This window comes from Camelus ferus, chromosome 7, assembly GCF_009834535.1.
Source record: "Camelus ferus isolate YT-003-E chromosome 7, BCGSAC_Cfer_1.0, whole genome shotgun sequence".
Taxonomy (NCBI): domain Eukaryota; kingdom Metazoa; phylum Chordata; class Mammalia; order Artiodactyla; family Camelidae; genus Camelus; species Camelus ferus.
The window spans coordinates 9,680,264-9,693,113 of record NC_045702.1 but is presented as its reverse complement, the minus strand read 5'-3'; the positions used below and the strand labels follow the sequence as shown (position 1 = coordinate 9,693,113).

The 12,850-nt window shown below is 43.8% G+C and overlaps 1 protein-coding gene across 1 annotated transcript; it reads left to right on the top strand.

The window, feature by feature from the left end:
• The first annotated feature begins 664 nt into the window (after positions 1–664).
• On the top strand, positions 665–4,206 carry KLF14 (Kruppel like factor 14). Its single transcript, XM_032484379.1, has one exon. It carries the CDS (start codon positions 921–923, stop codon positions 1,902–1,904), a length of 984 nt encoding a protein of 327 aa, XP_032340270.1. The 5' UTR covers positions 665–920; the 3' UTR covers positions 1,905–4,206.
• The last annotated feature ends 8,644 nt before the right edge of the window (positions 4,207–12,850 follow it).

Below are 12,850 nucleotides of genomic sequence, written 5' to 3'. Positions count from 1 at the left end.
GTCCATTTTAATGTGTTTATCTCGCTGCTAGTCTATAATTTATATTTCAGCGTGGAAATTTGTTTGTATGCCTGTGACAGGTTAATGCAGTTTAAACACGCATTTTTCTTTCGTTGGTTGAATAGTTAAATCGTTACTCAAAGGATTTTAAGTTTCAATTTCAACCATCAGAGGATTCTTTGCTTTTTCAAGGTTAAAAATGTTTCAGGTTCAAAATGCTATTAATTAATGGCTCCGCAGTGGATCTATTTAGGGAATTGGTACCGACCCTGGGTTAACAGCGGAACTGTTAAATGAGAAAACTTTTTTTTGATGAAGACTTGGGGATATTTTAAATTTGATCTGAGAGCGGTAGACAGAAGTGAAATGTAATTCCAGCCCGATTAACTAACGATCGTAATTATGAATCGAAAGACATGTCAGGTATAAGCATTTTTTTTCCCTTAAAAAAAAAAGTTTCTCGGACTCCGCCGGACACCCAGCTGGCGGAGGACCAGCGGGCGAGGGGGGGCGAAGCCGGCAGGCTGCCCAGAAGTTACGATCGGGGAGTTTTCGCTTTATTAAAATTACCTGGCTCACCAGCAGAGGCAAGAACGCGAAGACAAGATAATTTCTTAGGCTGTTAAAAATGACTTAGCCCGGTGGGCCGCGCGTTCCGAGGGGGTGTCCTGAGGGCCGGGGCGGGTCCCACCGCCCCCGCGGGCTCCGGTGCGTCAGGGGCGCGTCAGGCGGGGCGGGCTCCGCGCGGGCGGCGGCGGCGGCGGCGGCGGCGGCGGCGGCGGCGGCGGCGGGTGGCGGGCGGCGCGCACCGGGCCTCCTGCTTCTCGCTCCGAGGCTGCGGGACGGACGCTCCCGAGAACTCTCTCTCCCGCGGCCGGCCGCGCTCGGACGGCGCGCGCCGGCGGCCCGGCGGTGCCAGCATGTCGGCTGCCGTGGCGTGCCTGGACTACTTCGCCGCTGAGTGCTTGGTGTCCATGTCCGCGGGTGCCGTGGTTCACCGCCGCCTGCCGGACCCCGAGGGCGCGGGCGGAGCGGCAAGCTCGGAGGTGGGTGCGGCGCCGCCGGAGTCCGCTCTGCCGGGTCCGGGGCCACCGGGGCCCGCGTCGGTCCCCCCGTTCCCCCAGGTCCCCGCCCCCAGCCCCGGCGCGGGCGGCGCCGCGCCCCACCTGCTGGCTGCAAGCGTCTTGGCTGACTTGCGCGGCGGCTCTGGGGAGGGCTTCGGGGAGTACTCGGGGGAAGCTCTGCGCGCCTCGTCCAGCTCCTCCGACCCGACCCCGTGCTCCGGCCCAACCCTGTGCTCCAAGCCGGCTCCGGCCTCCAGCGCCGCAGAGGTCTCGGGACCCGCGCACTCTTTCTGCGCGCTCGCGGTCCCCAGCGCGCCTGCAGTCCCGGGAGCGCCTGCCCACCCCTGCGCGGCCTCCTGCGGGGCCCCTGGAGCGGGCCCCGCCCCCGCCACGGGTCCAGTACCCCGTCGGAGGCCAGTCACACCTGCTGCCAAGCGCCACCGCTGCCCCTTCCCTGGCTGCAACAAGGCCTATTACAAGTCGTCGCATCTGAAGTCCCACCAGCGCACCCACACGGGTGAGCGCCCTTTCTCCTGCGACTGGCTCGACTGCGACAAGAAGTTCACGCGCTCCGACGAGCTGGCCCGCCACTACAGGACGCACACGGGCGAGAAGCGCTTCTCCTGCCCCCTCTGCCCCAAGCAGTTCTCCCGGAGCGACCACCTGACCAAGCACGCCCGCCGCCACCCAGCCTATCATCCCGACATGATCGAGTACCGGGGGCGCCGTCGCAACCCCCGCGTCGACTCGCAACCTGCCACCCTGGCGGACAGCTCCGGCTCCGTCCCCGGGCAGTTGCCCAGCTTCACCACCTGCTTGTCTGACAGTCACTGCTGTTAGTCGTCCCCTCAAGGACAATCCCCCAGGCCGTTGTCCTTGCCTTCTCTCTGCCCATCTCTCTTTCCCAGAGTGATTAGACCAAGGCATAGACTGGCTTCTCCGCTCTGAGGGTGGGTCCAGGCAGGCATGTTGGACCCTGGGGAGGCACTGGGGGCCCGAAAATTGCAGGAATTCTTGCAACACGTATGTGATCCTAAAAGGGGGGGTTACCTCAAGACAGCCCCCAGGAACTGGTAAAATGGGATGAACCCCCGTACTCTCCAGAGTCCTGAAGATTCTCCCTTCCATGGGAACCAGAGATGTGAAACTGGAATTCTCAGGTGCCTGAGGAGCTCCCAGTCTTAAAGGACTCTGGTGTCTTGCCCACCCACCAGAGCGGACCTTGGAGAGGGTGTCAGGGGTGGCAGCCTTGGAAATGTCCAGGACTGAGGTGGTGAGAGGCCTTTGGAAACAGAAATGATTTCTATTTCTGTAAACAGCAATGTTTACTAATGTATTTTTAGTATCTTTTAAACAGGGATCCCAGGTTGATAGGAGGTTGATGTCCTCCACTCCCCAATTGTCCCAGCTACCTCTGCTAGGAGAGAGGTCATGTAAGAGTCCATGTGGATGTATGGCTGGGAGATGCTTCTTGGTGTCTGGGGAGTGATGCAAGTCTGTTTGCAGGTCCTGTTGCAAGGATTGGAACCCTACACTCGTGTCGTAGATTTTCTTCCCATTTGGAGTCCTACTTGGGGAAGGTAACTTCCTGGCTCACTCACAATGAAATTGGTTTTGAAATTTGGAAACATTCATAAAAGCACCAGAAATCAAAGGGTGATCCAGGCTAGTTCCCACTTCACCCAAGCGACTGTGGGTGAGATAGGTCCAAAAAAAAGACCTTTCAGAACCATTGTTAACATTCAGGGAAATAGGGGCTTGTCGTCTCAGCTGCCCACTCCCAAGTAACCTCAGGTGTGGTAGATTCTGTTCATTTCTTAGTGGCTAACTAGGAGGTTATTTCCCTTGGTGCATTTTTGTTTCTGCAACAGGTGAGTTGGTGGTTTGGGGAGGTTAGGATGGGAGTGGCTTCTTCCAAAGACCTGGCTGCCCTGGATTTGGGGAAGAAACAGCAAGGTGAAAGTTATTGTCAAGTAGGAGGACCCTTCTCCCCTGACTTTGGAGTCCCTCCAAGTTGCACCCTCAGGACCCCTCTCCCCCAGTGCAGGACTCAAGCACCACCAGTATTTATTTTTTCTGTTCGTGTTTCTGCTGCTATGGATGAAATCGTTGGCCACTCTGCTTATGTATGTGTGAATGTGTATACATGTGACGCTTTCATTAGAGATGGAGTTGAAAGGCATTTCCTGCTCTGGTAAGGTCCCCTTTGGCCCCTTCCTGAATATCTTGTAGTAGTCCATCAATCACACTTGTGGAGGTGCCATAATCTCAAAAAACCATAACAGACATCTAGTTAAAACTGCTTTTTCCTGTTTTGCAGATGAAGACACTGAAGGCTAGATAAGCTCTAAGTCATATGCTAAACTGCTGGCAAAAGCCATGACTAGAACTTAGATATCTGGCCTTCTAAGTAACTTTTTCCCTTATGCTTGGTTACCCCATCTGGAGCCTTAGTCAAAGGACACCACTCTCCCTTCCTGCCACAAGAATCCCCTCCTTCCCTATTCCCTATCACTTCTTTGTTCCTTCAAATGTCCAGTCCCCGCTGAACCCTTTGCCTGTTGTGTTTAACCTGAAAGCCCTTTTCTTAGCAGGTTGAGTCCATTCCCTTCTTCCACACCATGTGGACTTAAAGTGGGAATGACTCTTTAGCACCTTGGGAGAGACTTTCTCTTTTGACCTGGTAGATTAATTTTCAGTGAGAGTTTCTAGTCCTGGGCACTCCAGCTTCCTTTAGAGAGTGAGTGATGTGAACATTGGGACTCTACTAAATTCTCCTACACTAAGTGAGGGAAGGGCATTTACGAAGGACCCAAAGGGTATAGGTTGTGACCCTGAAGAGGTTCAGAGCTTCCCAAAGAGGACTAAGCAGGATAGGTGGGGCTCTCCTTGAGTTACATATGGGAAGAGAAGGCCCCCAGTTTTGGAGGTGGGTTTTGGTGTGGGAAGAGTCCTCCCTTTGCTCTGTTTGTCTCCTTAGCCGGGACTTGATAGGAAGGGCACTCTGGGGACCCCTTGAGGACTAGGATTTCCCCTTTGTTCCCTTCAGTAGAAAATCTGCCACTGGGGAGGTGGACCAACGAAGCTAACAGGAGAGAGACTCCCACTGACCATTCTGGAATTGGGCTCAAGAAAGCTTGGCTTTTCCAACCACCTTCTGATAAATAACTTTTGATTTTCAATCTCCCAAGTAGTGTCCTTATTTGAGTTCTTGTACCTTGGGGACTTTTGTCTGGGGATGGCCTCTGACAATCTAAATACAGCATGTCTTTCAATGACTCCTCCAGAAGCTTGGGGTGGTGGGAAGGGAAACAGACAATGGAGGCAAGATTTGTAGGCTGGTCTTTCTCAGTGTTGAGTATTACTGTTACCCTTTTCATTCCAGCTGCCAGTAGCTCTTGAGGACCAGTTATTAGTGAAATGCCTTAAAAGGAGCTTCCTGGTTTTATTGGTTTTCTTCTCTCTCTCTCTTTCTCTCTCTCTCTTTTCCTTCTTTTTGTTAATCAGATGGAGCTCAATAAGTAAGTGTGTCTGGGGTTTTGTTGGGGTAAATCTGAACCTCTGGGCCCTTGCCCGACCCACGCCATCCTGAGTTCGGATGTAGGGAAGACCTAGTAACAGAACCTATTAATAGGACTCTTCTTGAAATCTGGGTTGGAATCTGGGAATGAATTCCAGGTCAGGTCTTGGGCATGAGGGAACTGGATCCTCTGCTCCTGCTGGGAGGGGATGAAGAGTATAGGCCTTGCCCCCACCTATTGGGATAAGAATCTGTCATTTGTCCCTATTTCCCTATTCTTCTCCAAGTGGGGAACCATATTGGAATATCACTCTTGGCCCCATCTCTATCTCTTACTTCTCTCACAAGGAAGATTGTGGATTGTGTTCTCTGATGGAGACATACAGAAGATGTTCATTGTGTACACACACACACGCACACGCACACACACACACACACCTGTCTTTTCTCTTTTCCACATATTTGCTTGCAGTGTATACCTACTCCACTCAGATCCAGCTTCCGTATGGTAAGCACACCTGCTTAGGCCTAGACCTGCCTTCCAGAGGCAGATCTGAAGAGCACCTCTCTCTGTCTCTACTTTTGGAGCAGCCATGCCCCTTGCAGCTCCCCAGGTAAGTGTTTCCATTGTATATTCTCCTTTGGGTGAGTAATCCCAATAGGAGGAATTGGAGGGGTGGGAGAGGCACTGGAGGGATGGTATTAGAAAGCCCAGTTTTGGCCTGAGATGCAGCTTCATCTTCAAAATACTGATATTTTGATCCTCATTGGTCTAATTGCTGTATCTATTACCCAGTTGGTTGAGAACTGAGAAAGGAAAAGGATATGATTAGCTTTCTCCCTTAAGCTCCAATACACGCAAATATGCTATTATTATTTATTGCTATTAAATCTTGAGAAATAGGCACTCTGACTGGAATTAGGGGACCAAAATAAGACGTGTGGAGATGAAACATCTGGTGTCCCAAGGCACAGGCTTTCGTGCTTTAGTGATCTTGGGCACTTCAGTTCCTTGGCCTTTTCAAGTTCTAGCAGCTTATGGTAATTGGTGTCCATAGGCAAGGTACTATTTTTTTTCAGAGGTAATGGACATAGGGCTTTGCAAAAGTAGGCTGCACAGGCCACTGTGGCTGATCTTGATTTGCACAGATATAGTTGAGAGAGGCTTGTTGCAGAAGGGAAAGGCACTATTGAATGGAAAATTTTGTTCTGCCTTTTATTCTCAGCCAGAATTGCAGAACAAAGGCTTAAAAGTGCAATGGTGTAAGTTCCACATGTACTTCAAAACATGTTTGGGAGAGTCTAGCTCTTAAATTGCGCTGGGGATTAGCAGGTGACATTAGATTAGTTTCACCCAACTTGAGTTTATCTTGACTTGAATTGCATCCTTTTATAGGGACCAGGGAGGGACTTGGGAGGGGCCAAATTCTTTAATTCACATGGGTGTCCAGAGTCACGTTCTATTTATGCCCCAAGTTGGTGTCAGATGTGTTGACTATATAAGCCCTGACAGGGGAATTTCAAGGACTCAAGCTGTGTGTTCAATCAGAGGAATGATGGATTTTAATCATAAATATAAAAAGAGAAATGCAAATGTTCGTTATATGGGGCTTTGAGGTAGAGAGAAATAATGGTATTGTAATTCCAAAGGCTAGGAAGAGTATTTAAAAGGGTTGTGCCTGGATTCTTCTCTCCCTGGGAAGCAGGTCTATTCAGGAAATCAAGTAGGAACCATATTTGTTTCAAACATATGTTCAGACCTTGAAGTCAAATTGGAAGAAGTGGGAGGGTAAAAAAATGAATAAAGGAAGATAGGCTAATTGAGCTGGAGAAAGAAAGATTTCTTTAGAAGAAAGGTTGTGCTCTTAAATGACACAAAAGAATTGACAATAAAAATGGGAAAACAAGAAAGGCCAAGAGCCCACTGATCTTAAAGGTGGGGTTATAGAAGGTGGTAGTTCAGTCATGACTAAATTAGAGGAGGTAAGAGGAACCCAAAGAGATATAACAGAAGAAAGGAAGCAAGCTCTCAGAGAGAAAACAGAAATGTCCATCTCCACCAAGGATCTCAGATCCAGGGAAATATTGAGAGGTACCTACATGAACCTGCAGAGAAAGCAATGGGAAAACATCCCATCACCACTAAGATAGGTATACTAGAAGGTTATAGAAAATGTAGATATACTGCCAATGTTTTCAGCTTAGGGATATTACCATTGTAAATGGAAATACAAATATGGCTTGGAGAATGTAAAGAGTTAGGCCTCTTAAGGGAAAGCAGAGGGTAGAAGAAACACATGAAATATATAAAAGTAATTTGTCAAATTAATATAAACTAGGAAGAAAAAAGCCCCATTATCTCAGTTGGTTCCAAAATAAGTATTTGTTAAAACTCAACAGCAATTTGTGATTTAACTTTAAAACACCTTACCAAAGTAGTAAGAAAAATGATTTTTAAATTGATAAAAAGTATCCACCAAAAGCCTACAGTAAACATCAAACTTAGAAAGATAGCAGGAACTCCTGTTGACCATTTAGTAAATAGAAAGTCTTAACAAACTCCAGATAGGCAGTAACAAAAATACAACAGAAATCTACCCCCAAATCCATGCACTGGGAAATATAAAAAGAAAACATCTACATAAAACAGATAAAGCAGCAATTACAAAAATTTAGAACTGAATGGAAACCAAAAGCACAACATAGCAAAACTTCTGTGATGCAAGCAAACAGCACTGGGGAGGAAGTACAGCTTATAGTCTTCAGTTTTTCATTAAAACAAAAAAATTGAAAGTGAATGAACTAAGCTTTCAACTCCAGAAGAAAAGGAAAGTAAACAAACCTAAAGTAGAAAAAGCCGTTACCATGGGCAATACACTCTCAATAGAGAAGATATTGCCCCCAAGGGAGAAAAACATTATTTCCTGGGGGAGGGGGAGTGAAAAAAATGTGAGATATTACAATATTTGTGGCCCCTCAAAAGGCCATACTCCATAAACAAATATACACTATATGTGTGGTTTAAGATGTGGGGGCAGAGGGGAGTAGTGATTAGGGGGAAAAAGTCTAAAAAGGCTCCTGGAGGGGAGATAATGAAAAAAATGTTGAAAAGCACTGCCATAGATAAAAGCAGAAATTAGTGAAACAGATAAAGAAAATGAGTAGAGTTGTCCAAAACACTTTTTAAAAGCCTAATAAAAGTAGATTTCTTTGACAGATATGATTAAGAAAGAGACAGAAGGCACAGAAATTATTAGGACTAGAAAGGAGCATAAAATCACAACACATGAACAGAGTTTTTAAATTATAAGAGAATAATTCAAACAACTTTATATCCATAGAATTGAAAAATACATGGATAATCTTACAGGAAAACACAAAATTTTAAAATGGTTTAAGGAGATGTAGAAAATCTGAAATGAAAATAGTAGTCAAAGACCTATCCCCCTAAAAGGCACCAGGTCTGGGCGGTTATATAGGCAACTTCTCCAAACCTTCAAGAAACAGATAACTTCTGTATTTTATAAATTGTTTTAAATCATAGAAAGAGAAAATTATCCAGTTTACTTCATGCTATATAGTTAAGCTACCTTAATGCCAAAAGAAGACAAATAAAAGATATGGAAAAGTATACCACTTTTTATTTATAAAGATAGGTGCAAAAATCACAAGTAAAAAATATTAGAAATTTCAGCAGTGAGTGAAAATAATAATGCATCATGATCATGTTAAACTTATCTCAGAACTGTGAGATTAATCCAATAATAGTGTTCTATCAATATAATTCACTACATTAATTGAAGAAAGGAGAAAATTAATGACTTTCTTATATGCAAGCAATCATAAATCAGAAAATGTAATAGACTAAGTGATTCCATATATGGTAGCAAATAATAATATAAAAAACCCTTATAGACAAGACTATAAAACTTTTACTGAATGATATAAAAGGGAATATGACTAAATAGGGATAAATAATGTTCCTGTTGATGCTAAAACTCAATACTATGAAGATGTCAGTATTTTTCTCAAATTTATATATTTAATACAGTTCTAATCAAAACTCCAAAAAGATTTTTTGTGAAACTTTTTCAGGGAAACATTACGGAAGATTATGGAGGTTGGGGGAGAGGTAGGGATGGAGAGTTGATTTACCAGATGCCAAAATATTACAAGCAATGTGGTATAGTGCAGGAATAGACAAATAGGTAAGTGGATTGAACAAAGAATTCAGAAAGAGACCTGTGAATACAGAAGTTGGCATATAAGAGATATGGCACTTCACATTAGTGTGGAAAAGACACACTAGTTAAATTTTATTGAGACAATTAGCTCTTCATAAGAAAGCAAAACAAAACAGCAAAATAAAACACAACATTACATTCTATCTCAAATCTTTTAGAAAAATTAATTCTAGATGGTAAAGACCTAAACATTTTTAAGCTATGAAAGGTATTAATCCAAAAAACTGGAAAATGTCATCCTTGGATAAAGAAGACCTTCTCGTTTAGGACAAAACAATTTTTTAAATAAAAATTTAAAGAAGGAAAAGACAGATTTGACTGCATCAAAATTCTAAAATGTTTTACATCTGAAAACCTAAACAAAATTAAATATCAAGCTACACTCTGAAAAAAAGTTAACAGGCACAGGATTAATATTCAGAATAAATAAAGAACCAAAATTTTAAAATATAAGGACCAAAAAGCAGTGGTCAAATGATAGTAATAAGAAATTTAAAGAAAGAACCAGGATTGAGAGATAGTCCGTGGATCTTTTGCTTTCCATGTATAATGCTTTTGCTCTTTTAAAAGGAGAATATTTCCATGTATTGCTTGCATATGTTTAAAAACATTTAAAATATTTAAAAGGGGGGGAAAATACTATTGGTTAAAAAACAAAAGCAGATAGTAGGGTAAGAAAAGATATACCAGACAAATTTTAACAAGAGCAAGCAAGTATGACAAGATTAACAGAGTCAAAATAAAATTCAAAGTATAGCCTTGGAATTAAAAAAAATTCCAAGTATAAAACATTAGTGGGACAAAGATAGATTATTTTTATATGGAGACAAAGTATAGTACACTAAGAATCTAAACCAATCAGGAGCTTTTTGCCCATATAGAGGTGTCAGCTCAAGGTAGACACTCAAGAGCTCTAGTGTCTTTTCCAGGATTTGGGCAGGGATTTTCTTCTCCATCCCTGCCTAGAAGTTCAGAGACCCTTTCCCGTTTTCGAAGCTCATTGAAGGGAAGGATGTGCAGGAGGTGCCAACAAAGGTTAAATCACATAGGAGCTGAGCCCAATCTAAATTCCCTCAAGAAAATCTATCCCCAACCCAACTCTTCCTTTTTCCTCCTTCAGAATACTCTTTGTCCCTCTCATTTTTTTTCCACAAAAGCTCTTGATGATTTAAAGCTTGACCCAGAATGCTAGTACGCCTTTCAAAATATTCTAGCTTAGCAAAAGGGAAGAAAAGAAAAACAGTAAAAAAAAAAAAAAAAAAAAAAAGAAAAAAAGAAAAGTGCAGACATTTACAGGATGGCAGCATCCTTTATTATCTATAGGTAATTACATCTTATTAAGAAGCTCCCACTCCTGTCAATGACAGAGGAAAAATTGTAATTTGTCACACTGTCTCTCAGGGCTGCTTCCTTCCAAGGATCTCCCTTCTCCTTCCATCATGGTTTCTGAATACTGGGAGAATATACATCCTCACCATGGCAGGAAGGGAAGCAGTCTCAGGGCTGTGTGCCGTGCTGTTCTCTGGGTCCTCACTCATTTTCCATGCTGTGTGGCTATTCTGGGGATCTCTGGGCATAGAGTGCTTGTGCCCAACAAGTTAGAACAGGTCCTGTCTGGTTCTGTTGGCTGCCTTTCTCATTTCTCTGCTGGAGCCAGTGGTCCTGCTATAGCCTGTAGTTGTGAGGTCTCTGTTGAATGTAACTTTTTCATCCCAAATGCAGACTTCTTCTGGACCTTGGGTTTCTCTCAGCGTTCCTGTACCCTCTTGCCAAGACATGAGAAATATTCTGGTTACCCTCTGTGTCACACCAAGGCCATAGGGAACTGGGGTACAGACACAGGTCCATTTGCCTAGGAACCTCTCAGTCATTTTCAGAATTACTTCTTGAATGGCACCATGTTGCCCTAGCACCATGCTGAACTCAGAGTGGAAGGGAAGGACCAGCCCAGAGATTCCAGATTTTACCTCAACTTATTTGGGATTCCTAATGTTGTGTCCATCTTCCCCATTCTGGGCTAAAGCCCAAGGAATAAGGGGGCTAATGGGTTCCTTCTCAGGGATCTAAGCACCAAGTGAGTCTCATCTCAACCTCTGTAACCTTCCCCTTATCCTTGGCTCTTCCAGTTGGAAGAACACTTCACTTCCTCCCTCAGTAGGTATCAACTTCCCTCTGTCATACTCCAAGTTTGCTTTGCCTATTGATTATAGTAAAACTTTTCGTCCAGGCTACATGCTTTGCTCTTAATATTTAAGAGTATTTGAAATTTGTAGCTCCCTTTACTTCCCAAACAAAGCTTTCAAGATTATTATCTAGTTATAGGCTTCAAAAGATGAACTGGAATCATTATTTACCTTTATATTCCTGCTATAACAATTACGATGTTCTCTGAGGCAAATAGATGCCTTTGGTTAAAAAGGTAATGGTTACATAGAAGAAAATAAGGGGGAAAATTACATCAATATTTTTCAAAAACATGTCTCCCTCCCACCAATTTTTAATCTGGTTAAAAATTAAGTTACCAGTTCTGAAAGTGGAGCTAAGAGCAGCACCACCTGCCCCCTGCCACTAATTGGGTCTTAGAAGAGAATAAACTTATCAAAAATAAATAAAACAAAAGGAAGTTATAGTCTGTCCTCTGCAGACCCTGGACTCAGGAAAAGTCGAAGAGAAAGGAAGGGTTACAGTTATTACTGCTCTACGCAGGGTAGATATGGCACAAGTAGGTAGCAGAGAGGGTACCAGCAGCATCCTGTCCCCCAAGGAGTTCTGGGGCCACTTGTGCAGTCAAGGGTGGAACAGCAATTTGGTCAGTGGGTTCCAGCAGGGGTCAGCAATGGATTGGACTGGAACGCATCTCGCAGCCCCAGACACAGTGCTGGAGGCTTTCCTTTTGGGGCTGTGTGTACTCATGGCTTTTACCCAAAAGAACCAGGCTTTTATGGACCAGGACATACATTTCAACAAATATTTATTGAACACTTAGATTGTGTCAGGCACTGTTATAGGCATTATAGGATAAAAAGTGAATAAAACAAATATCTGTGTCCTTATGATCTTATATTTTAGCTGAAGGGATATAGAAAATAAACAATAAGTAAAGTATATATTAAGTAACAAAAATATGAAATTAGTGAAAAGAAGAGCAGGCTAAGTAGGCTCAGGAGTGCTGGGTGGGACTAGGGGTTAGATTGAGGTAATAAACAGGGTGATCTGGATAGGCTTCATTGTACAAATAAGATATGAACAAAGACTTGAAGGAAATGAGGAAGTTTGCCAGGAGGTATCTGGGGGAAAATTGTCCAGGCAGAGGGAACAGCTAAAGAAACAACCATAGGGGCTGTGATTAAGAAACAAAGGAGACCAGCACGGCTGGAGCAGGAGTATGATCAGAAAGAAGTGGGGATGACAGATCATATGGACCTTATAGCTTACAACTTTGGCATTTTCTCTGGGTAAAATGGAGAATCACTGGGGATTTTGAGCAGAAGCATGATATGATCTGCCTTATGTGTAAATGATCATTCTGAGTGTTATGATAGAGGGGCTTAAACAGGAAGGTAAGTTAGGAGGCAATTTCATTAATTTAGATGATGGTGGCTTGGACCAGAGTGATGGTAGAGGAGGTGGTGAGAAGTGGTCAGATTCTAATAGATTTTAAAGGAAAAACCAATAGACTTTCCTGAAAGACTGGCTATGGGGAGTGAGGGAATGAGAAAAGTCAGAGTGATTCAAAGTTCTTTGGCTTGAGCAGCCAGAAGGATGGAGTTGCCATGAACAGAGATGAGAAAGTCTAGATGTGGGAGCAGGTTTGTAGGGGAAGAACAAGTGTTCCATTTGAACATGTTGAGTTTGAGATGTGTTTTAGATGTCCCAGTGGAAAATTTGAATAAGCAATGAAATAAGTCTGGAGTTTGGGAGAGAGGTCTGGGCTTGAGAAGAAAAGTTGGGAGTTAACAGCATATTTAAAACTTGTAGTCTGAATCAGATCAGCCAGAGAGTGAGTGTAGAGGAAGAAGAGA

What these genes read in the sequence shown, in the direction of transcription:
- KLF14 (XM_032484379.1), top strand. Translation starts at nt 921, where the DNA reads ATGTCGGCTGCCGTGGCGTGCCTGGACTACTTCGCCGCTGAGTGCTTG.